The sequence below is a fragment of the Vigna radiata genome, chromosome 1, assembly GCF_000741045.1.
Source record: "Vigna radiata var. radiata cultivar VC1973A chromosome 1, Vradiata_ver6, whole genome shotgun sequence".
In the NCBI taxonomy this organism is placed as follows: domain Eukaryota; kingdom Viridiplantae; phylum Streptophyta; class Magnoliopsida; order Fabales; family Fabaceae; genus Vigna; species Vigna radiata.
This window is the reverse complement of record NC_028351.1, coordinates 17,590,206-17,617,217: the sequence shown is the minus strand read 5'-3', so window position 1 is coordinate 17,617,217 and position 27,012 is coordinate 17,590,206. Positions and strand designations below refer to the sequence as shown.

The 27,012-nt window shown below is 32.9% G+C and overlaps 1 protein-coding gene across 1 annotated transcript; it reads left to right on the top strand.

Annotated features, from left to right (window-relative positions):
• The first annotated feature begins 19,950 nt into the window (after positions 1–19,950).
• Positions 19,951–25,802, top strand: LOC106758448. The gene is made up of 6 exons (XM_014641375.1): positions 19,951–21,448; positions 21,785–22,034; positions 22,464–23,111; positions 23,244–24,011; positions 24,168–24,357; positions 25,629–25,802. Exons 1-6 carry the CDS (start codon positions 19,951–19,953, stop codon positions 25,800–25,802), a joined length of 3,528 nt encoding a protein of 1,175 aa, XP_014496861.1.
• The last annotated feature ends 1,210 nt before the right edge of the window (positions 25,803–27,012 follow it).

Genomic DNA, 27,012 nt, shown 5'->3' with positions numbered 1-27,012 from the left:
TTATCTTGGTAATATATGATTACCTTTAATAAAATTGTTTCATATGTTATCCACCTACAATTCTAATTTTAATTAGAACATAGCATGCTGCGTTTTAATTATATTATTATTCTAATCGGTTTATTTTAGTAGCGATGTCAGAACGAAACATAAAGTGAATAAAGGAGGATTAATGTCTTTTTTTTATTTTTGTATAATAATTAGAAAAGAAAAAGAAAAAAAAGAAACAACACTTTGAAAATATGTAATCACTTTATTATGTATTTTTTTTTTTCTAAAAACATTTTTCATAGTTATCAATTCACAACTATTTGACTAAACCAATAATTATTCTTCAAAGATGCTTTAATTCGAACTAAGCCATCTTCATACTATTTTCGGTATTTTTGAACGCACACGTTTGTTTCAGTATTGGGCTATACTGTCAGCGATGAGATCAGAAAATAATGCTTGGGTTTTGATTTGTAATACGACCATTCCCTTCATCCTTCATTCACACCTAAGAGATTGAATTCATATAAAAAATTAAATACTTAGCTCTTAAATTTAAACAAAATTATAATTATTTAAAAATATTTTCACGTGATATTTTACATTAATTTTTGAATGGTTTATTCCATTTAACATGTTTCAGTTTAAATATTATTATAAAAAAGTTTAACATATAATGATATTAAATTAAAAGAACTTTATTTATTTTTTTAAAATATAGAATTTCAATTTCAAATTTAAGTTTAAAAACTAAAAATATATTTAATTAAATTTTATGTAAATTTTATTTTAGTTTTATATTTTTCTTAAAAACTTGTCTTAAAGGTCGTAGAGCTGTTGCTGCAACGATTAGTGAAATTTATATCAAAATTCTGTTGTAGTATGCGTAGAAGTTCTACCACATGGATTGCAACAATATTTTATAAACACTCCGTCTTCTTAATTCAACGACAATCAGTTAATATTAATTACACTAATAACTTTAAAATATATTTAGAAATATCACATCCCTTAAGACTAATGATAGTTTATAAATATTATTCTTTTTAATTTATAAATATATATTTTGTCGACGAATGATCCATTGTTAATGGTTGAAGATCTTTATATTCTTCAAATTATCAATAAGTAGTATTAAAATTGATGGTTTGTGTTGATTATTATTGACTCAGAATAATATAAATAAAAAGTGATGGAACTCAGTTAAAAATATTTTCATTAAAAAAAAATATATCAATATAAAGAGAATCTCATTTAAATAAGAGATGGTTGGTATTTATATATAAACTACAGTATAACAATGTATAACAATGAATAAGTTGATTAATATATAATTAAAAGAATACAAATTTATTAACTTAGAATGTTAAAATTTTAAGTTAAAAGCCACCTAAAAAGGCACAGTTAATTGAACGCTTCTTTTAAGGGTATCTTCCACTTTTCAAAGAATTCAAGCATTGATAGAAGTTATAAAACATTTACAAATTTTTTTTCATCATATAACTTATTACATGTGTTTTTTATATTCTATTTTTCTTCTCCATACTTATTTAACAATCTGGGATGTGAGAAAATCATTTGTATAATTTTCATCCATTGGCTCTTCTAAAACTTTATTAACTAGATGTTTAGGGTATAGGGTTAAAGTCCCTTACTCAAAGCATTTCAAGTTGTCTTGAAGATTGGACGAGCTCCCTGGTGGTCCTCTACCCTTCAAGTTACATTGTTCGCTTTCCTTCTTTCTTGTATAAGTCGGGCGGGCGGGCACTTGTCAAAGACACTCTGACACTCAAATTAGTAATATAACCGAGCGGTTGGCATAGTAAGTAATACATATATTGTGCATCGTGGTTCAGAAATCACACCTGAAACCTTTATTTATACTAGTTGTAATGAACTTTTACCTTTCATGGGCCTGATGACGGTCCAATCACACCTTAACCTCCATTAGGGACTTTAATGAGCTATTATCGTTTATAATCTAACCATGTGGTCAGTCAGGATGGTTGAGCTGGTGGTCGATCGGCCTAGATGGTCGACCTGATGGATGACCTGGATGGTCGGCCTGGTAGTTGGCCTAGATGGTCAACTTGGATGGTCAACTTGAATGGTCAACTTGGTAATTGGCCTGAATGGTCGGTTTGGATGGTCGACCTAGAGACCGTATGGTACACTAGGCATCCTAGATAAGTTAACACTAATTATTGTAAAGAGAAAATTGGATAATATTGTAAATAAAAGAACCCCTTTTCTTTTAAGTCCTGAGACTGAATATGTTTTTTCATTTTCATACAATATTGGTGAATTAAACCTTGTACACAAAGACAAAAAATGAACTGGAAGACAAAACAAAAAAGATTGCAACTTTGTTTACATTATTCAAAGGAAAGTTAAAGCATTTAATTGAATATTTTTGGATCCAAAATTTTAATATTTATCAACTAGTTAGAAATATTAATCAAGAAGCTGCTACAGTATTTGTTAGGATATATCTTTACGAATTGAATTCTACTTTTTTAACTTCCGTACTCTATATTCTTGTTCTTTACCTCACTTTTGAGTTTTTAAGTTCCTTTAAATATGCAAAAGAAGAAGTGATTAATCTTTTCCAATTTATAGAATTTCAAAGATTATATACTGTAGTAATTGTCTAAGTTATTATGTATATTTACCATTTCACCGAATAGAAATCCATGTGTGGTTTTACATTGAAGTTCCTAAGTTCTTCATGCTTTGTTTTTGGTTGCATTACATATACAAGAAAATTCCATGCTTGTGCTTGCTAGAATTAATAGCTAACTAGTTATTTGGGTATTAATTATTTTGTTTAGTCTCTTTAAAGTTTTTAGCACTCATAGTAATTAATTCTTTTAGAAAATATTAGATAGATATTGAAAGCAAACGGTTTACATATTACAAGGAAATAATATCTTACATATTAAAACAAAAAATAGAAAAAAAATTCAAAATAAAACAAAGCATTGCTATATTACATAAATCAACCATATATCGCTATCTTTATTTAGCCTAAAACTTTACTAGAATAAGTTTATGAATATATATATATATATATATATATATATATATATATATTTCCTTTCAATATGAAATATTCCAACACATATGGTAGCATAACTTAAGAATTGGAGGATGATATGTGACGATGTAGGACCATTGTAAAGTATACAGTTTGTGGAGAATAACATAACATGAGAATGAAATTTTCTTGAAATGCTTATGAGATGTTAGTCGCTTTCGTGAGTGTTCACATTGGCTTCTAAAGTTGCAATCCAATCCATAAACGGACAAGAACAAAAGACAGGTCATTTAATGCATCAATTACTATTTTTTATATTTATTTTAAAAATATATATTTAATTAATTACTGTTTTGGGTAAGATATTAAGACTTCAAAATTCTCCTGAGAAGAGCTTTTTGATCATTATTCTTTATTCAAATTGTATTGTTTTTTCCTTCCTCTCGTTGTTCAAGCCACATGGAAGGTACATGAGAAAAATATTCCGACATTCAAATAAGTGACTTTACAAGATAATGTTTAATAGAGAGTGAATACTAAAATTAATTATCTCTTCCAGTCAAACATATATATATTAAAATCGGTTTATCTAAATCTCAACATTTTATTAATAAACGACTTTCATTATTTCATTTATTTCATTATCTGCGAATAAGTGTTATTATTATCTCAAATGATCTTATACCGAATTGTCAATTATTTGTCACGGTCTATTGTCCTAACGTGTATACATATAATACAATTACCATGTGATTAAAGTTTCTACTTTTAAGATTTCAGTTTTCACATCGTTTTAGTTTCCACATTTTAACTGTTTGAATTTTTCTCAGAAAAATCAGTTATTTCGATAAATTTTAACTAAAGATAAACTAAAAATTACACTATTCTAATATTTCAGTAACTCAATCAATTCAATTGAAATATTGAAGGCAAAATATACATTTTTAATATTTAATTAGTTGACCTGTTTCTTTTCTTTTACGCACAATTGATCTCATTTTAAGAATCTATAGTTGCATTTATTATTAAAAAATATAATTTAATCCAAAATCTAGATAAAAAATAATAAATTTTGAAAATATTATACGTTTTGAGTCCGAATTTTTTTGCCAGTTTTTGTTTTTTAAAATATATTAAAGGATTGAAAAAGAAAAATATTTTAAATATTTTTTACTTTTGACTCTTAAAGGAGATTATTATTATTAGAATCCATGACAAGAAAAAAAATTAAATTAAATTTAAAGGATTATAGTTTTCATTTTAAAAAAATGTAATTGAAATTATTAAATTTACTATATTTTTTAGGTTTAATTATGTTATTTGTTTTTATTTTGGAGGAAAATTTTTAAATTAGTTTTTCTTTTATACATTTCAATTTAGTTCATATTTTAGGAAATTCGATATAATTAAGTTGTTTTGTTGTTACTGTAATCACATTAAAAGATGTTAATGTATCAGACTGTGACTATTTTATTTTTATTTTTAATTATTTTAGAAAAATAAATAAAATTTTGTCATATGTCAAATAGATATCCTTTCATGCATTTGGAAATGATTATGTTATATGCTATTATTTTAGTTTCAATTTGATTCCATAATTTTTATTTTCTCTGAAGTACTATTTTTTTTTTAAATTATTAATGCAGTCATTTTTCAAAATCAAATCAAATTTAACTTTTACATGTTGTAAACTTATTTTTATTAAAATTATTTTTTTACTAATTTCTTTTAACAAATTAATTTATATTTTACATTGAATTTTATTTAAACTTGTTTTCAAATTGTTAATAGAAATCAATATTAATAAAAAAATCAAAATTAATTTCAACTAATGTGCTAAACTTGTATGTTCATGGCATTTCAGAAAATAAAATAAATTTATCAACTTTTCAATTCTTTTAAATAATTGTATATTTTTAAAATGTGTATTATATACAATTTTTGAGTTGGTTCGAAAATAATAATTTTATAAATTCAATTGTAAAATTTTAAAATGATTTTAAACAATTTTATAAAAATTAAAATAAATAAATTTGAAATTTGAAAACAACTTTAAATAAAAGTCAATGCAGAATGTAGATATAAATATAAATAAATGGTGTGGTTTCACTTATGGTGTAGTCAAATTGAAATACATAAAAAAAATGGAACCTATTTGATATTTTTCTACAAATATGAAGGCAAATGGTGTGGTTTCACTTATTTTTTAACTTAACAACCGTCATTGTAATTTATCAAACTGGGTCTTAAAATTTTATAATTAGGTATATATTAAAAAAAATATTTTTAAAAGTTAAATATATTTTTAGTTTCTAGATTTGAATTTGAAATTAAAATCCATCCTTATTCCAAATTTTTGATACAATTTGTTTCCAAACTTTAAAAATTAATGCATATATCTAATTATGTTAAACTTTTTTAATGTGTTAAAATTTGATTGGTGTTTGAACTATTTATATCATTATAGTTTTAATGTTAGTTTGGAATATCTTTTAAGCTATTAAAAAAATTAATATAATTAGATTAAAATGACTATAAATATTATTTTTTAATTTTAAAAATAAAATGAAATATATTAAATTTTGAAATATAAATGAAATACAATTTTATATTTAAATTTAAAGAGTATAAACATATTTAAATATTTTTAATAAATTTGAGAATCTTTAGCTCTCCCCTCCATAACGCTTAATTAAAATTTGGGATATTGTTTTCCATCTGTGCACGACTTAGGGCAACTTGAAGAGAATTCATTGGATGTAATCACAGTGAGTTTGTTAGAAAGTTTGACTGAAAATTAAGTGCTCCAAACTGGTCAAGGATATGAAAAATTCAGGGAATTGGGTTGGTCTCATCTGCCATAAGATATTTTGACTTAGATTCCCACTAATGTAGTTTTCCACGTGCAGTTTACCTAATCCAAACAAACAATCAATCGAACTTATCCATTGTCAAAGTGCCTTTGCAATCACACTCTTTCTTTTTACTTTCTTCTTTCTAATTCCTCAAAACTTTAAGAGTAAATTGTAATGACATTCTTAGAAATATTTTCAAACTACCATTAATGAATCCGAGTAAATTTATACAAGATATTTAATGTTTATCCTCAAGTTAAAACCTATGTTTTTGAGTCTTCACTTTTAATGTATTATGTCAAAATGGGTTACAACTGGTAGATTAATTTAGTCTATCATAGGTTTATATTTTTTTTTTTATGTAGGTTAATTTTCAATCTAGTTCATTTGAATCCGGCTCATCCGGATTGAATCCGTGGGGGCAAGATTGACTCACCAACCCACCCAATTTTATTTTATTAATTTATTATTTTATGAAACTCTAAAAGAATATTCTCCTTACTCACCATGACTCTATATCAAGAAAGATTATTTTGTGTTTTTTTTTTTATTATTATTTTGAATTGTCTTGAACATTTTGGGAGTGAAAATTATTTATATTTGAATTAGAAAAAATTTGTAATTCTTTTTATTTAAGAAAAAATTGTAATTATGTAAACCAGTGAATCAACTCGTTTAATCCACCAACCTGGTAAATCGGGTTAGGTTTGAATTTTTCTGACTCGCTAATAAATAAGCCAAATTGGATTGACTCACTACGTGACCAACCCATGGTGAATCGAGCCGGGTCGGATCGGATGAACCCCGACCTTGACCCGTTTTGACAGTATTATGTATCATTCAACTTTCTCAATTTTATATTTTTTCTTTTCTTATAATCCTCAACTTTCTTATTACTACTAATATACAATATTATTTAACCTTTTGCATAAGATAAGATGAGAAAGAAAAAAAAAATCAAATGTTAAATTTTCCCACCTTTAGTTAGCATATAAATCTCAATTTTGTTTTTCTTATGTATCTTCTAGTATTAGGCAAACTTACGCCACACCCTATAAAAAAACTTAATTAACTCTACAAACATTACATTTATCATTTATTATTTTTATTTTTTATTTTATCCTTTTGTGTCGGTCAAGCCAACACTACAATTTAAATATTAATAATGTAAAATTCAAATCTTTGCCTATTTTTAAAGAATGAATATTTATATTTCTTTTCATTTTTTATTTGTCTTTGTAATGTTAATGTAGTGTCGGCTTAGTCATCACTATAATGTGAAAATATATTAGCTAAAATCCAACATTCTCGTAATTAGTTTTTAATAACTACACTAACACATTTTTATTTTTATCTTCATTAAACTGATTTTTTGTATTTTATGTGTGATGTGAAAGAGTGTGAATATAATATTTTAAAATAAAAGGAGGTGCGTAGGATTTGAGAAAACCTCGATTTATATGAAAAAACTCTCATAGTAAAATTATAATAAAATTTAAGAGTCTTTTAGAGGTAAAATTAATAATAATTTATAAATATTTTTCTTTTAACTTATTTAGTATTTTGATTAAATATTTGTGAGATTTATTTAATGTAATTTTTTTAATATATTTTTGTAATTTATTTTTATTTTATTTAAAAGGATTCAATATGGTTCTTATACCTTTTAAAAGATGACTATTTAGAAGCTTATCATAGGTTACTGTCTTCTTGATGTTTTTTTTTTTGGATTTTTTTTTTCTTCTCTCTTTACCTTTTACCACTGAGGAAGCGAATCCAAACCTGTTCCTAGCTCCCATCAACATTCCTAACAAAATGTAAAATGGAACCTCGGACATTAGGAACTAGTAAAAACATAGAGATTTGGGTTGATGTAGGCCTTTGGCTATGAATTCTTCATCAATATGAGCCACAATTCCATGTACTGGAGAATTTTGTCCAACAAGATGATCATAAAGAATCATGAGTTAGGGTTTGGAATCTTCATATGATTTAGTGTTGTTATGTTATATAAAATAGTTATTTTGTTCATGCTAATTGTAGATGGTGGAAAGGAAAGCGAAAAAATGAGGTTGTTGAAGGTGGTAAGTGTAGATGGTGAAGAAGAAAAAAAGAAAGGAAAAAGTTGTTGGGTCTATCAAGGAGGAGGTTTATCGGGGAGATACAAATACAATGAGATATGAGCCCAACCATACAAAGGATTGACACCACTCATCTTTATATGTAGTGCTATACTTTCTCATTTCTATCAAATGTGAGACTTGGACTCGCACTTGTATTCCTAACAATCTCCCCCTCAAGAGTGAGTCCCTTCCATATTGGTACACTCCCCCTGGCTCTGATACCACTGTTGGGTCTATCAAGGAGGAGGTTCTCCGGGAAGACACAATAATAATGAGATATGAGCCCAACCATATAAGGAATTGACACCACTCTCTACCCAAAACCTTAAGGCAATGGGTTAACGGGTCTTTCATCTTTATATATAGTGCTCTACTTTCTCATTTCTATCCAATGTGGGACTTGGACTCGCACTTGTATTCCCAACAAAAGTAGAGGTCAAAGGTGGTAACGGGAGATGATGGAGACGAGAGAAAAAAACGAAAAAAGATAATGGATAATGAAGATAAAAGGAAAAATAACTCAGAAACTAACATATGGTCACAGTATAAATATGTTCTTATCCAATAAATATACTAAAGAGTAATGTGAAACAAAGTCTATTAAGTTTCATTTTTTACTAAAGAGGCTTAATTTATCTTTATGGGAGCACTATCCAAGTATCATAATTAATATCGGCAATTTGATATTATGGTTATTATTTTATTATTTTTTTAACATGTTATTATATACTTGAAGTAAATATTATTTCAATGCACTAGTGCAAAAACGCTGTTTAACGTCGGTTAATTTGGGCTTTTAACGTCACTTTCACAACCGACGTCTAAACGGGTGACGTCTATGGGACGTCGGAATTCCTGCACCCGACATCCATATACACGTCGGTTCACGATACCCCCGACGTCCATATAGATGTCTTCTTATACCCACACCGATGTCTAATTTCTCTATATAGACGTCCACCTACGCATAAAACCGACGTCAAGATGAATATATAAAGAGGTTTAAAGTGACACTAACCGACATCTATGTTGTTATAGACGTCGGACATGGCATTAACCGACGTCTAACAACGACTTTGTGTTTTAGTGCAGTTTTGATCCAGGCTTTCGGTAGCATTGTGTAACACTCTCCTCTCGCTAGTTTCCCCACAAAAAAAGCTTGCATCTTTTGAATCTTCTAGTCCTTTCAACCCAAAACCAAACCTGGGTCTATGGCTACTTCCAATTATTCAACCGCAACACACAAAAATTACGGTGTCGAGAAGTAGACAAGGACCCAAGTTCCATTTTGGGTCGGAAGAACTAGAAAAGTCAAAAGATCGCCACTCTTTTAGTGAGGAAACTAGCAAAGGGAGAATGTTGCACTATGTTACCCAAATAGTGGATCAAAACTGCACTAAAACACAACACAAAAAAGGCCAATTTTAATCAGTTGAACGATAAGATAATCGATAAAAAACTAAAAAAAATTTAAACGGTAAGCATAAGAAAAACCACGCACTTGGGATGAAGAGAGAAAAAGAAGAGGACGATGGCAATGACGTTATGAGAAAATACAATGCAATGCCGGAAGAGATAAAAAGAAGAGGTGCGCAAGGGAGTAAAAGAAGAGGAGAAGCAAAGAAAAAGGAGAAGAGATGAAGACGTGATCAGAAACTTAGTGGTTAGAAGGGTCTGCGGTGTATTTAAAATGAAATTGGGCGTCGTTGCTCCATAAACCGACGTCTATAGACGTCCTGTTTCAATGAATCCGACGTCTAGGAAGCTGCAAGGATTGACGTTTTGGTTTCCTGTCAGAGTACATCACGTCGGTGCCCCTCACAGCCGACGTCTATAACCCTCGAATTTGGTGAAAATACAGGAACCTTGACGTCGGTGCCACCCAAGACCGACGTCTACATTGAAGAATTTGTCTTCCCGCCTTCCAGACAGGCATTAGACGTCGGTCTTTGGCTACCTGACGTCTAATTGTCTGGGGAATTAGGTGAACAACATTAATTGTAGCCTAGTCGACGTCGCATTTTCACGGGATCCGACGTTTATCCGACGTCTAGTCGACGTCTCGATTGACGTTTGATTTCCTGTCAGTGAATTAAACGTCTGGGCCCTTGCTAGTCGACGTCTAAGCTCCTGGGAATTTGATGAGAGCATTAATTGCAGTCTCGTAGACGTCGGTCCCCTTAAAATCCGACGTCAATGGACTGTCTTATCACATACCTCAGGCAATTGGACGTCAGGTTGCGGCAGGGTCAACGTCTATGATGTCATAGACGTCGCCTGACCTCGAAACGGACGTATAGTTTTCCAATTTATTTACGATAATGCCACCGTGCAGCAGTAGACGTCGGATTTTCATGGAACCGACGTCTAAGGGGTGACGTGAAACAACGTTTTTACATTAGTGATGGAAACATAGATTCATGGTCCATGTTGATATAAATATAATTAATGTATTTCTCAAGGAGTACTCACTTTATAATCACTAATACTCACTACTATATTTATAAAGATTCAAACTTTCTTAGTAACTTGAACGTCAAAGAGTTTTTTGCATGTGAGTCTCCCTCTTCTAAACAACAAGAGATTCAATTTCGATCTTCAAAAACTTTCAAACCATTACTAGAATTTTGTCATCTGTCTATAAATCTATACTCAAGATCTTGGTAGATTTCCTCCTTTTAAGCAACAAGAAAATTATTAAGATCTTATCACTAGTTTACAAATCCATACTCAAAATCTTTAGAAGATAAAGTGTTATCACCAATTTAAAAAAAAATCACTTAAAATTATTTTAAATAAAATAAGAATAAAAACATTTAAAGAATCACAATGAATAAATCTTACAAATATTAAGATCAAAATATTTATTAAACATCTTTTTCAATTTATCCTATGTTTCAGGATGTGATCAAATTCTTAAAAACTAATGATTTTGTTATAATATTTTGGATGCAAGTACATTATTATAAGGTAAATCTCTAAATATCAAGAAAATCCAACTATTTTAAGGTTGAGGTTTTTGTAAATTTCTAATATGTATTCAATTTTTAAGTATAAAATAAAGGTTTAATAGCCAATTTAATCCTCATTTTGGTTGAAAAATCTCAATTTAGTCCCTCGTTATAAAAGTGTTTTAAATTAGTCCTAACTTTTAAAATAGTGAATCAGATTAGTCCCTTCTGTTAAATATAAGTTAACAAAATTAATGGATGATGATGTTGTATAACTTAAAGCTAACGAGAGACCAATCTAACACATGAGCTTTAAGCTGTGTCACATCATCCATTAACTTTGTTAACTTATATTTAACGAAAGGGACCAATCCGACTCACTATTTTAAAAGTTAGGATTAATGTAAAACACTTTTATAATGAGAGACTAAATTGAGATTTTTCAACCAAAGTGAGAACTAAATGGACTATTAAACCTAAAATAAATTATCAAATCTAATAAAAAAAGTGTAGGTAAAAAAAAGTTATGATTCTGTATTAGAAAATTTCTTATGGAGTTTGATACATATCAACAGAACTAATAAAAAAATAAAATTGTCTGACGTATCTCTTACATAAGGTAATTACGTAGTATACATAATTTAATTAGATTTATAATTTTGAAAAATTTTAATTGGTTGTAAGAAAAAAAGTTTGATAAATCTTTGAGAATATGCCATTGCTGTGATGAATAATGCATTGTGCCTAACCTCAAACTATTCAAGTATAACTTTATTCTTTGTTCTGCACGAGGCACGAATTTTCTTTAGATACTAGATATATATAAGTAAAAGTTGGGAAATAATAGTATACGACTAATGTAATATAAAATCCAATTTATATTTTTCAGAATAAAGTATGCAATATAAAATAATATTACTATTCAAAATATATTGATTTCTTTTAAATATAACTTTTCTAAAGTATGAATATTTTTATCTATTAATTAATTCCATATACGACGATTGTTATTGTGAACGTATACGACGAATCTTAATTAATAATTCCATATTTATAAAAGAATTAATATATATTTAAGGATTATTTTTCATTTTTTTAAAATTTTTTAATTCATTAATAATTGAATCAAAAGTAAAAATCTTAAAATTTCTTTTTAACATGAATAATCATATTCTTTACAAAAAATTTATCTTAAATTTTATTTTACGTTTTGATAATCTTTATTATATAAATCTTTAGTGTTTTATAAGTACTTTTTATGTAATTCTAAAATCATTTATGAAGTTTTAGAATTTAAGATTGTCAAACTTAGTATGATTCCTCACTTTAGTTGAATGACTCCCCCAACATGTAAATAACAAAGGCATGCTTTCTTTTTTATAGACTTTAAGTGTGTTGTTCCAGCTCCCATGATGTTTATCAACCATGAGGTTTTCTCCTTAGATGGATTTTCTTCGTCCTTGAGCTTTTAGCTTGGTGTTTTAGTAATGGACTTTTCCTTCCCAAATAGGTTTTCTTTTAAGGCTCAACTATCAATTCTAGGATTGAGGTTTTCTTGTAGTGAAGGTCTCTTCATGTGTAGTTCAATACAAATTTCACTACTCATTTGTAGGCCTTGTATTTGAACCTTTCACAAACCATCTTAAAAGGCTCAACCTCATCTTTGAGACTTAATGCCATCTTCCTAATTTAATTCAATTTACCTCCAAAACCAACACAAATATATCAATTTCCACTTTCTATAACTTCTCCACTGCTTATTGAGTGATTTTTTTTTATTAGAAAAGCCTATTATGTTATTAAAGACAAAATTAGTTTACTTACTATGATTTTCATCAAATTTACCCAAGATAAGAGTCTAAATGGTATGTAATTTCAAGTAAATTAAACAATTATCATTCTTAAGACAAGAGTGTCTAATGCTATCTGTTAAGACAAGATCGTCTAACATTATGTGTTAAGATAAGACCATCTAAGCAAACCTTGTTTTGAAGTTTAACAAAGCGTCTAAATGAAATAACATTTAAGAATGTAAACCGTTTAAGATAAAATTACAAAAAGTTAAATGCTAAATAAAAACTATCCTAAATGTTATGTGTTACTCAAACAGATAATACCTAAACGCTTGTTATCGTATTATGCCTAAAAGCTTAGGATAGTCTAATGCTTTAATGCATGTATATAATAGTACTCTTTTGTTTATTGCGTTGTGCTCTCTTTTTCTGTGCAGATCGTCTTAGTACAATACCTTTATTCAAAAGTCTGCATCAAAATCAAAAGAACATTTAGATATATGAAGTGTTGGAAAATAGGTTATCTTCATTTTAACACCAAGAGGGGGGGTGAATTGGTGAGTTTTCAAAATCAAAGTCTTTTCGCAATCTTTTTCACAAAGTATAAAACTTTACAAATTTTCTTGAATCGCAAGTAATAGAAATTTAAGTGCAGCGGAAAATCAAAGTAGACTAAGTAAATAGCAGAGTCAACTGAATGTAAAAGTGTAGGGATAGAGAATTCAAACACAAGTTTTTATACTGGTTCGACCTCAATGCCTACATCCAGTGTCCTTCCAATCCTAAGAAGCAAATGCACTATAATGGTCAAGGTTTTTACAACAAGGCTTTTATAGAGACCTCCACGTCAAAAATATAAAACACCTCTCTAACCCTCTAACAAAAATATACGCAATACAAACAACAAGACTTGCAGCAAGATATCCCCTCTTCTGCAATCTGCAACCCACTTTGAACAATCCTCAAAGTGTACCAGACTCCACGAGTCTACCCCTTGTAATCACAACAAGTACAACAACAATCACCACGGAATGCAACATGATTCTTGATCAACCAAAGAAATCTCCTTCAGAACCTCTTCAAAGAATGATCACCACGGTCTTCTTGATGAGTTCTTGGAGCTCTAAATCACATAGAAACAATCTGAAACAGAATACGAAAATGTTAGTTTTCCAAAAGTTCTATGAAACAACTCAGGTCTCGTCTATTTATAGATTTCTATAAAACAGACGCTCATGTAGTTGACTAAGCTACTAATACAGTCGATTGTCTTCTGACAGTAATAATAGTTAAGTCAAATTAGTAGCTGTCAGGTCAAACAAATTAATTCCACATAAAATATAGTTAACTCTCATTCAATGCTTAACTAACTTTTAAAAATATAGTCGTTAATATTCACAAGCATAACAGAATCTCAAATAAAACAACTAATGAAGTCGAATGTGTGGCGCACTGTTAACCCCCTGGCAAGTGTACCAGATCGTATCAAGTAATAATAGAACAGTAAGTCCAGATATTGTTTCCCAAGGGACTCAGTGGCCTAGACGTTCATGTGAATTGATTGCATTAGACTTGAAAGAAGAATAATTTGTAGTTGTGATGCAAAACGAAATTTAAACATGCAAAATGCAAACTTGAATAGTTGGAAAATAAAGATATGAATGAATGCAGTTGTTAGGGCTTACGGTTTCATCCTAATCCATTCTCTTATATACTTTTCTTATTAAATTCCACTTTATTATCAATGTTCATGCAACTTTCTAAATTACTCTAAACCCGAACCCTCGGCGAAAAGAGCCTATTACCATAATTACTAGTTTATTATCCCTAGTCTCCCTAGTAATTACTAATGCATTAATCACAGCTTAAAGCAATTGACCGTCCTATTCCTATCCCTAGGCAATATTTCATAATCAAGAGAATTCTTCTCAGTTCTAGATTTCCCCGTACGTCTCTGTATCGACAAAATCAAAGATCTTGACACTAAATCAGTTAAACAATGTAAGTTTTAAAGTACAGAGAAGAAAACCCAAACTATTGATAACGAAAATATATGAATAAAATAAGAACTTCGATATATGAGAGTTTAGAGGTTACATCTTTCCCCAGCAACAAATAAGATTAGTTCTCCATCGTCATGGAAGAACTAAGTGTACAATGGAATGAAAGAGATAGAAACCCTAGAAAGAGAAAATGAGAGTTGTCACCACCTTCAAATCTACCCCCAAAGGGGTGAAAAGTGTATTTTTGTGCCTAAACCATCAAAAGATACATTCTCTAAGACGTTCTAGCCTTTAAATAGGGCATAAAAATAACAGAAAACGGATCCAGGCCAAAAACAGATCATAGAAATAACAGAAAACTGGCCCAAGTCCAATAGTACACCGCTCAGTGGTACAAACCCCCGCTCAACGGTAGGTGTGGCACCCAAAATTGCCCCCCAGCGCTGTCTAGGCGAAAAACAATGAAAAATTGGTCCCGAGACTGGCACTCAATGCCCAATTCACCGCTCAGAGCTACTTTTTCTGCACTCTGGTCAACTTTTCAGCATTCTGGTTGACTGGTTCACTTTTTTGGTTGACTGGTTGACTTTTCTGCATTTTGTTTGACTTTTCTGCACGGTAACTCCTTGATACTTCAACCCTTCTTTCAAATCATTCCAATAATCTACAAAATCAAGGGAATTTATTGATAAAATCATAAAACATGTCCTCAACTCTCTTATTCACAAAACTAAAGCAAAATCATGAGTCAAAGCAAGTTTCTAAGTCAACAAGGGTACATTTGATATCAAAATTAAGTATAAAAATAACGGTTTTTCAATCGTTATCACGTACACAGTCGACTTACACATATATGCATGATAACGGTTCAAAAAACGTTATTTTCATACTTAAATTTGACATTAAACACACCCTTTATGACTTAGAATTAGCTTGAAATCATGCAATTTGCTTAAGTTAGAGAATAAGAGAGTCAAAGTTGGTTTTCTTGGTTTTATGCTTGGTTTTCCCATGATTTGGCAGAATTTATCAAGAATTGAATGAAGAAAATTGAAGAAGACTAGAGTTGGACTTAAGAAAAGGTAGAAAAGTGAAGAAAAGAGGAGGCGCAACTACTGTCGGGCGGTGAACCCACCACTAGGCGGTGTACTTTCTAGAGAACTCTTTCCCAGATGCTCAAGCGCCACCGTTAAGGGGTGAATTGGAGTGCCGACCATACCGCCGGGCGGTGGAATCTTCAGGGAACTCTTTGGCTAACGCTTAGGTGGCAGCGTTGAGGGGTGCTACCAAGTGTCGGACATACCGTCGGGTGGTGAACCCACTGCCGAGCGGTGGACTATTGGACCTGGGCCAGTTTCTGCTTAGATTTAAGAACATATAAATAGATTTGGACGACCTGGATGGTCTATCTTTTGGCAGAAAGGATGCAAAAACACTCTTTTTACTCCTTGGAGGCGGATTTTGGATGTGGAAGCTCCAACTTGTCAATTCTAGGGTTATCTTTTCATACTTTTCATTCTTTTCATTTAGTTTCACCATGGTTATGGTGAACTAAACCCCTTTGTTGTTGGGGGAAACGATGTAATCCTATTGAAACTCTCATATATTGAAATTCTTGCTTTATTCATATGCTTTCTTTTATCAATTGTTAGAGTTTTTCCTCCATTATATTTGCATGCTTTGTTTAAGACATTATTTGATACAAGAAGGACTAGCACCATAGGACCTATCACAAGAGGGATGGCCAAAAAGGTTCAAGATGAGTATTTTCCACAAGGTCAAATACTATTTGCTATTTTTGGATGGAAGCTTGGAAACCAAGGAGATGATACAAATTTACCAAGACATGGAGAGGGGTAAAAAAGACATTGCAACATAAGGGGGGGTGTGTCTAGCATCATAGGGGCGGCATTAGTATTTTTATCCTCCTTATGCACATAGCTTTTTGTATCACATGTTTAATAAGGCTTTCTAGAAGCCATCCACATTTTGCACATGTTTGATTAGTTGGCTTAAGATTCGTAAAAAGTGGATCTAAGTATTTCCCACACATGGCCTTGAGATTGATCTATAAAATCTCATTGGCAAAGCTTGTAAGATACTTTTGGAATCAAGTAAAGAAATTTTGCTCACATGAAAGCACAATTCCTTCAACCGAAAGTCATCTTCCTTGCTTGTAACTCCATTGCAACTTTCTTCCATCTCTTGGGAAGCCTTCTGAAGTTGTGAACCATCCATTCAAGCTAGCCTCCATCTCACTTCACCACAAACACCTCCACTCCGCTGCCATCACCATATTCCCCAAACCAAACCGAGAGCAACTCCAGATCTGCTCTTCATCGCTGCAGCCAACATCTATCTCCGTTCCATGGGATCTCTTGCTTGTCCAAGCTGCATTTTCACTCAAATCTCACGGAGTTTCGTCCTTACATCTCCCTGGATGTATCNTGGATCTAAGTATTTCCCACACATGGCCTTGAGATTGATCTATAAAATCTCATTGGCAAAGCTTGTAAGATACTTTTGGAATCAAGTAAAGAAATTCTGCTCACATGAAAGCACAATTCCTTCAACCGAAAGTCATCTTCCTTGCTTGTAACTCCATTGCAAGTTTCTTCCATCTCTTGGGAAGCCTTCTGAAGTTGTGAACCTTCCATTCAAGCTAGCCTCCATCTCACTTCACTACAAACACCTCCACTCCGCTGCCATCACCATATTCCGCAAACCAAACCGAGAGCAACTCCAGATCTGCTCTCCATCGCTGCAGCCAACATCTATCTCCGTTCCATGGGATCTCTTGCTTGTCCAAGCTGCATTTTCACTCAAATCTCACGGAGTTTCGTCCTTACATCTCCCTGGATGTATCAAGTTGTATTCAGAGCTTAGGTTCTAGCTTGAACCGTGAGATAAGTGCTTTATTTTCCATTCCAGTGCTGTCAGCATTTTCTGTTTTGTCTTGCTGTTTTCTGAACTTCATCATTGTTTCTGCATCTATGATGTGTTTAGGCTTCTGTGTTTGAGTCTTCTTGATACCAACTTCATTTTGCTTGAGTTATTTTGCATTTTATTCGGTTAATCTTTGCTACCTTGAGTCATTTTATGATTTAAGCATCATTCCAGTTTTGTTTGAAGTCATGTCAGTTTGATTGCTTTTCTGTCAATGCATCTGGTTTTTCAACCAAGTTTTACCAAAACCAAAGTGTTTGGATGTGGTTACACCAAGTAAGAGCAATGATCAATTCAGAATTGAGCTCATGTGTTTAGATATACCACTCAAACTCAGATCTGTTATGGTTTTCAAAATCTGATACAGAATTTTCCGAATTCTATTTCTGTTGCAACAAGCACTGTTCATATGGTATGGTACTGTTCTATTGAGCAGTAGTGACTGAACCATTACCTGAACCATTTGGAAGATGAAACTGAGTTGATTCCAATTGTTTTTCATGTTGCAAGTCTTTAAAAGCATTTAGCCGAGCTGCTGTTGTTTCATTGGAGTACAATTCTGCATAATTGAGTCCAGATTGGTAGTAGATCATTGCCATTCATCTTTAGAAGTGTTTCTGCTGTTTTGAGCAACTTTCAAATACCATTTGCAACTGATCTAAACTGTTTTTAACTCAGAATTAAGGCCACATTGCATTTTTACCATTGGAGTTGTGAATTTGAGCTGAAAATGATACTGCAGTAGTCAAATTCTGTTGCACAGTGATTCAGTTCATCAAATATGTTTCTGCAAGTCTTAATTCACCATTGAAACATGTTTGAGTCATTGGAGTAAGCATATAAACCGTACTGTGCATTTGGTCAATTTTTTGGATAACACTTGATGGTTTCTGAGAACCATGCAGTAATTTTCTGGATAGCACTTGATGGTTTCCGAGAACCATGCAGTAATTTTGTGATCAACTTTTAATGATTTTCTATTTGATTCAACAAGAGTGGATGTAGAAAAAGCCTTTGGTCCATAAAATATCAAAAGAACAATTCAAAAAGAGTTATTAAAGCATTAAAAGGCAGAATAGGACCAGTGCATCCTGTTTTTGAAATTTTGAACTGCACATTGAGTTTTTGCTGTCAAATTTCTGAAAGTTCACTGAGGCATTTTATCAAACAGTTTAGTCCAATTGCATTGCATAGCTTATTCGTGCTTAATTCTGAGTGCTGGTCTTTTTTTATGTTTTAAATCTGATCTAGAGCTATTCCTAGGTTCCATTTGAAGTACCTTCGTGTTTGATAGCCACTTAATTGCTTGATTTCTAATTTTTGAACATTCTGCACACCAACTGTTTGACGTAAATCCTGGTGTTGTTGTCTTTTGGCTGCGACTTTTCTAGCAATTGTGGTTATATTTCCTGTGGCTAATTGGTTTGCTGGATAGGTGAATTGTACCTCAGAAGGTTTACCATAAGTGGAAGCATCAAAGAAGGTTCAATGATGAGAAACAAATGCAAGAAGATGGCTATTAGGGAAGGGAATCCGTGACCAATCTGCATTCAAAAGTTGCTGCAGCAGTGCACCAAAACAGCAACCAGCACACATGGGTGTTTTTGCAAAATTTCGTCTCATTGAGTGATCACTTGCAGCTGAGAGTTTTGTGGAGTGAATCTAATAGATTCAAGTTCTTTGAGAGCAACCAAAGCTGCACACATTCTTTCTTTAGCCTAATTTTAATGTTCTTTTGTTTTCCCTTTACCAAGTTCTTTGTAAATTTCATTGGTTTTTGGTTGTAAGTTCCAAATCCAAGCAAGTGAGGTGCTAGAGTTCACAAGTGCTCTTCCCTCATTTGTAACTAGACTCAAAGAAGTCTCACAACCTAAAATTGGGTATTCGGTGAGTGTGTCTTAGATCCAAAGTCTAAGCCTCACCATAGGAGACCTCCCCTTTACTTTTCCATCTTTACTTTCAAGTTTCATTGTTTTCATTCAAGGACTAGGAGCGCGCCTAGAGTCCGAATTTTAGAGTCCCAATCCTTGTTGTTTTCTTTGCTTTGTATTTTCTTTGTTGTCTTTAAGACTTAAGTGGATTTAAGAGTGATTTTGATCTAAAGACTCTAGTAAGTAGCTAGAAGCATATTTGGCAAGGACAAGGCCTGGTTATTAAGTGACCCTAGTGGTTCACCACCCTTACCTGGAATATTGCTTTCAAGTGAAAATCTTTAGTCTTTATTTCAAGAATAACATTTAAGTCCACCATAATGTCTAGAAGACATTCTCCTAGGCTTAGTGATAGTGAAAAGGAAAATTTTTCTCTTCAAGCTTTAGTTAATGAATTCAAGGAAATGAGAAGGGAAATAAAAGAAGAGAAAGTCAATAGAGAGCTTCAAAATGCTGTTATTCAAGATGAATTAAGATTGATAAGGGCAAGTAAGTCTAGGGGAAGTCAGAGTGAAAATTCTCAAGAGGGAGGGAATTCTTTGAGTATGGGTGATTATTACCCTCATCAACCTTCTACTTCTAGGAGGCATAGGAGAAATTCTCATGCACCCCCACCCCCTAAAGAAGTCAATATTGTGTTGCCTCACTTCCATGGGAAGGACAATGTTGAGGCTTATTTTGATTGGGAAATGAAGGTGGAGCAATTATTTGCTTGCCACCAAGTAAGTGAAGAGAGAAAGGTTTCTCTAGCTACCCTAAGCTTTCAAGGGTATGCAATGTATTGGTGGACTGCCTTAGTCCAAGAGAGGCTTAGACATCAAGCCCCTCCCATCCATTATTGGAATGATCTTAAGTCTGCCCTTAGAAGGAGGCACATTCCCTCCTACTACAATAAGGAACTTATGGATAAACTCCAAAGGTTACAACAAAGGTCTATGACAGTTGAGGAATATAGACAAAAGATGGAGTTATATATGATGAGGGCAGGCATAGTAGAGGGTCCAGAAATTACTTTAGCTAGATTTTTAAGTGGGCTCAATTTTGACATAAGAGATAGGGTTGAACTTCTACCTTATAGAGATTTGAATGATCTTGTTCAAATGTGTATAAAGGTAGAACAACAAAACTTGAGAAAATCTTCTTCTAAAAGAGTTCAAGTTCAACCTACTTTTGAAAAGAAAGTTTTTAAAGAAAAAGAGTCATTTAAACCTCTAGCCAAAATAGAAGAGAGACCCAAGAAAGAGACACCCTCACACACAAGAACAAGTGAAATCAAGTGTTTTAAATGTCTAGGAAGGGGTCATGTAGCTACTCAATGTCCTACAAAGAGAAACATCATTTTGAAAGGCAAGGACATTTATAGTAGTGAAAGTGATACCCCAACTAGTGAAAGTGAGAGTGAGAAAGAAGAAAAAGAAGAGGAAATATATGCTGATGATGGACAACTTCTCATGGCAAGAAGAATCCTTAGCAACCAACCAAGTCTAGAACACCTATCACAAAGAGAGAACATCTTTCATACAAGATGTAAAATTCAAGAAAATCATTGTTCTCTCATTATTGATGGTGGTTCTTGTTGCAATTGTTGTAGTACAAGGTTGGTTGAGAAGTTGAAGCTTGATATTATACCCCATCCAAAACCTTATAAACTTCATTGGTTAAATGAAGATGGGGATATAATAGTCAAGAATCAAGTGAAGTTGGCATTTTCCATTGGGAACTTCAAAGATGAAGTTTTATGTGATATAGTTCCCATGGAAGCGTGTCATGTGTTATTGGGGAGACCATGGCAATTTGATCATCAAACTATCCATCATGGTCTAACCAATACCATCACTATCCATCAAAAGGACAAGAAGTTTGTGCTTCATCCTTTGACTCCTACCCAAGTGGCTAAGGATCAAGCACAAATGAAGTCTTTAAGAAAGCAAGAACATGATCAAAAGAAAAAGTCAAAAAGAAAGGAGAGTAGAGAGACAAATGTACCACCTAAGGTCACTCAACATGAAGTTCTTTTAAACAAAAAGACTTTACTCAATACACTTCAAGTTGAGCAACCTTCATACATTCTCCTTTGTCAAGGGACACTTACATGCACATCTAGTGATCCAAAGACTTCAACTCTTTCTCCACCCATTCAAAAACTTTTGAAAGAATTTGATGATCTATTTCCAAAAGAAATTCCAAAAGGGCTTCCACCCATAAGAGGAATAGAACATCAAATTGATTTCATTCCAGGGGCAATTCTTCCTAATAGGCCAGCCTATAGGACAAACCCCCAAGAAACTAAGGAGATTGAGACACAAGTCCAAGAGTTGCTAGATAAAGGCTTAGTTCAAAAGAGTCTAAGTCCATGTGCTGTACCAGTGTTGCTTGTACCAAAAAAAGATGGAAAGTGGCGCATGTGTTGTGATTGTAGNGCTATCAACAACATCACAATCAAGTATAGACATCCCATTCCTAGGCTTGATGATATGTTGGATGAANTGCATGGAGCACAAATATTTTCAAAGGTAGATTTAAAAAGTGGCTATCACCAAATAAGAATTAAAGAGGGTGATGAATGGAAAACTGCCTTTAAGACCAAGTTTGGATTATATGAATGGCTAGTTATGCCTTTTGGTCTTACAAATGCTCCAAGCACANTCATGAGACTTATGAATCATGTCCTTAGGGATTGCATTGGGAAGTTTGTAGTTGTNTACTTTGATGACATCTTGGTATATAGTCAAAATTTGCAAACNCATGAAAATCATTTNAGAGTTGTTTTANCAATTCTTAGAAAACACAAATTGTTTGCAAACTTTGACAAGTGTACCTTTTGTGTTGATAGTGTCATATTTCTTGGATTTGTGGTCACCAAAAATGGGGTTCATGTGGACCTAGAAAAAATAAAGGCCATCCAAGATTGGCCTCCTCCAAAGAATGTAGGAGAAGTAAGGAGCTTCCATGGGTTGGAAAGCTTTTATAGAAGATTTGTTCCTAACTTCTCTAGTCTTGCTTCACCCCTCAATGAGTTGGTGAAAAAGGATGTTACATTCCATTGGGGGGAAAAACAACAAAAGGCTTTTGAGCTACTCAAAGAGAAGCTCACACAAGCACCCATTCTAGCTTTGCCAAATTTTTCCAAAACTTTTGAGCTAGAATGTGATGCTTCAGGATTTGGCATAGGTGCAATATTATTACAAGAAGGACACCCAATTGCATACTTTAGTGAAAAACTTCATGGTGCCTCTTGTAATTACCCCACCTATGACAAGGAACTCTATGCACTTGTGAGGGCTCTTCAAACTTGGGAACATTACCTTGTTGCCAAGGAGGTTATCATTCATAGTGATCATGAATCACTTAAGTATTTGAAGAGTCAACACAAGTTACAAAAGAGACATGCTAAGTGGTTGGAATTTATTGAGCAATTCACTTATGTTATTAAATACAAGAAAGGAAAATCCAATGTGGTGGCTGATGCTTTATCAAGGAAAATTAATCTTTTAGCCACATTGGGAGCTCAAATTCTTGGATTTAATAACATTCTTAAGTTGTATTCACAAGATCCTGATTTTGCTCATATCTATGAGGAGTGTCTTAATAAATCACAAGGGGGATTCTATGTGAGGGAAGGGTATCTTTTTAAAGAAGGAAAAATTTGCATTTCCCAAGGCTCACATAGAAAACTCCTTGTCAAAGAGACACATGAGGGCCGATTAATGGGGCATTTTGGGGTAGACAAGACCCTTGGCATGTTGAAAGAGAANTTCTTTTGGCCTCACATGAGAAAGGATGTCCAAAGACATTGTTTTAAGTGCATTACTTGTTTAGAATTAAAGTCTAAAACAATGTCTCATGGACTTTACACTCCTTTGCATGTTGCATCAACCCCTTGGGAAGAGATAAGTATGGATTTTGTGCTAGGACTTCCCAAAACTTCTAGGGGTTTTGATTCTATCTTTGTGGTGGTGGATAGATTTAGTAAAATGGCTCATTTTATACCTTGCCACAAAGTAGATGATGCAAGCAACATAGCAAAGTTATTCTTTAGAGATGTGGTTAAACTTCATGGGTTACCTAAGGTAATAGTTTCGGATAGAGATACAAAATTTCTTAGTCACTTTTGGAGGACCTTATGGTCTNGATTAGGGACTAAGTTATCTTTTTCTACTACTTGCCATCCTCAAACAGATGGTCAAACTGAAGTAGTCAATAGATCTCTTTCCACTTTACTAAGGGTAGTTCTTAAAGGAAATCACAAATCTTGGGATGAGTACTTACCTCATGTTGAGTTTGCCTACAATATAGTAGTTGATGGAACTACTAAATTGTCTCCTTTTGAAGTTGTCTATGGTTTTAACCCTTTAACTCCTATGGATTTAATACCCCTTCCAAATTCTATTTATTTTGTTCATCAAGATGGGGTTTCTAAATCTAAGTTTATCAAAGAAATGCATGAAAGGGTTAAAATTCAAATTCAACAACAAAATGAAAAATATGCCAAGAAACATAATAAAGGAAAAAAAGAGTTGATCTTCAATGAAGGAGATTTAGTTTGGGTTCATCTTAGGAAGGAAAGATTTCCTCACCTAAGAAAATCCAAACTCAATCCTAGAGGAGATGGTCCTTTTAGAGTCTTAAAGAGGATTAATCCTAATGCTTATCAACTTGATCTTCCTCTTGAATATGGAGTTCATGCTACTTTCAATGTTGCTGATCTTAAACCTTTTGCAGGTTATGCAAGTGAAGATGATGATCCTTTGGATTTGAGGACAAATCCTTCTCAAGAAGGAGGGGATGATACAAGAAGGACTAGCACCATAGGACCTATCACAAGAGGGATGGCCAAAAAGCTTCAAGATGAGTATTTTCCACAAGGTCAAATACTATTTGCTATTTTTGGATGGAAGCTTGGAGACCAAGGAGATGATACAAATTTACCAAGACATGGAGAGGGGTAAAAAAGACATTGCAACATAAGGGGGGGTGTGTCTAGCATCATAGGGGCGGCATTAGTATTTNTATCCTCCTTATGCACATAGCTTTTTGTATCACATGTTTAATAAGGCTTTCTAGAAGCCATCCACATTTTGCACATGTTTGATTAGTTGGCTTAAGATNCGTAAAAANTGGATCTAAGTATTTCCCACACATGGCCTTGAGATTGATCTATAAAATCTCATTGGCAAAGCTTGTAAGATACTTTTGGAATCAAGTAAAGAAATTNTGCTCACATGAAAGCACAATTCCTTCAACCGAAAGTCATCTTCCTTGCTTGTAACTCCATTGCAANTTTCTTCCATCTCTTGGGAAGCCTTCTGAAGTTGTGAACCNTCCATTCAAGCTAGCCTCCATCTCACTTCACNACAAACACCTCCACTCCGCTGCCATCACCATATTCCNCAAACCAAACCGAGAGCAACTCCAGATCTGCTCTNCATCGCTGCAGCCAACATCTATCTCCGTTCCATGGGATCTCTTGCTTGTCCAAGCTGCATTTTCACTCAAATCTCACGGAGTTTCGTCCTTACATCTCCCTGGATGTATCTATATGGACACGTATGGGTAGGTCTTTTAGACTACCACCACCTAAGAGGCTACCAAGCACACAAACCTCTTTCAATTTCCAAAACCAAGAATGAAAGTGCTTCTCAAACCAGAGATGGATAGGCTAAGCAAAAGCAATGGCAGAACAGGATAGGACAACAGAGCAAACAGACTCACAAGAGACTCTAGATCAGATTTCAAAAGCAAAGAAAGCTCAAATTAAGAATGGCAGATCAAAGTTACACATGATGAGACAAAACCAAGAAGGTCAATAAAGACAAACAAGAAAATGGGTAGAAAACAAGGTGGCACAGCAAAGTGATCTTAGGAATAGTGCTAGAGCAGATTTAAAATGCAAGAAACACAAGACCGAGAAAGGGAAGTCTATTACCCTATATCTTTGTCTGCCATTTGTTTTAATTAAGTGAATTCTCACAACAATTGTGTGCAGGTGTGATTGCAGGATATCCAACAGCAACGAATTGAAGCTGCAAGATTGAGCACGAGATTCTGGAATGCATTGGACAAGATCTGGGCACAAAAGAGTTGGACCGTAGCATCAGTGGACTGTACAGCAGAGTACCACCAGCGGGTTATAGCTTCATTGGGATGTAGCTTAGGATTGAATGTTTTGTAATTTTTTATTTTTCTGTGTATTTGATGGGCTTGTGTCAGCCAATGTCTTTGTTAGTTTTATTTTCTGGTTTGCAAAGGGCCTTTATAAAGTCCAAGCTTGGAAGAGTCCTTGGTGTTCTTTCAATTCTTGGCAACTTTAATTGCTTTTCTTTTAGCTTTTTAGCATAAGTTAGACATAGAGTAGAATTTGATTGTTTTAGCTTGTGTGTGATTCTATGTTCACGTTTAGGTGTGACTTTTGTCGCCTTAGAGTCCGTACGTTTTTAGGGGTCTTAGAGTCCGATTGTTGTTTGTGTGTCCTTTTAGAATAACTTTTAATAACAAAGGATGTCAAGTCATAGGTTTTCTAGGAGTAGTTATGTCAATTTTGACCATCCAGAAGCTTTCAAAACTATGATTGATATACTTGAAAAATCTAGAAAAAATAATAATTTTTGGGAAATGGATAGGATTGAGTGTGATATATATGATCAAGCTAATAGGTATATTCCTTTCTTTGGTAGAGAGACAAGTGTTTTAACCTACTTAGCTTGGGAAAAGAAAATTGAAGAAATACATCCACTCATGGCTAAAATCAGTGATCCTTATGAGACATATCATGTTTCTTCTCGAGCAAATCAAAATTGTGTTCCTAGGATATACATTTCCAAGTTTGAAGGGTATGCAAGAGAGTGGTGGGAAGAAAGAGAATATCATGTTACCATAGGTAGAAAATCTCCCATCAATAACTGGGAAGAATTAAAAGTTTGTTTGAGAAAAAAATTTTTACCTCTAGAGATTCAAAGAAATTTACAATTTATGAGAGAGTTTAATAGAGGAGGTAAGTCATTCATTGAAAAATTAAGTGGATTCAATAGTAGGGAAATAAAGTTTAGAGAAAAACTCATGAAGTTCTTGAATGAGGGAAGTAAAAGGAGACTTGAGAGAGAACATAGGAAATTACAAGAAAGAATAGAGAGACAAGAGAGAAGAAAAGAGAGAAAACGAAAAGAAGAAAGACAAAGAGAAAGAGAGAGAAAGAGAGAACAAGAGAGAAAAGAAGAGGAAGAAAGGGTGAGAAGAGAACTAGTGAGAAGAGAAGAAGAAGAAAGAGAGAAAAAAGAAGAGGAAGAAAAGAGAGAGCTCGAAGAGAGACTATAAAAGAAAGAGCAGAAAGAAATTGAAAGGAAGGAAAGGGAAGAAAAGAAATTGATGACAACATATCCTAATCT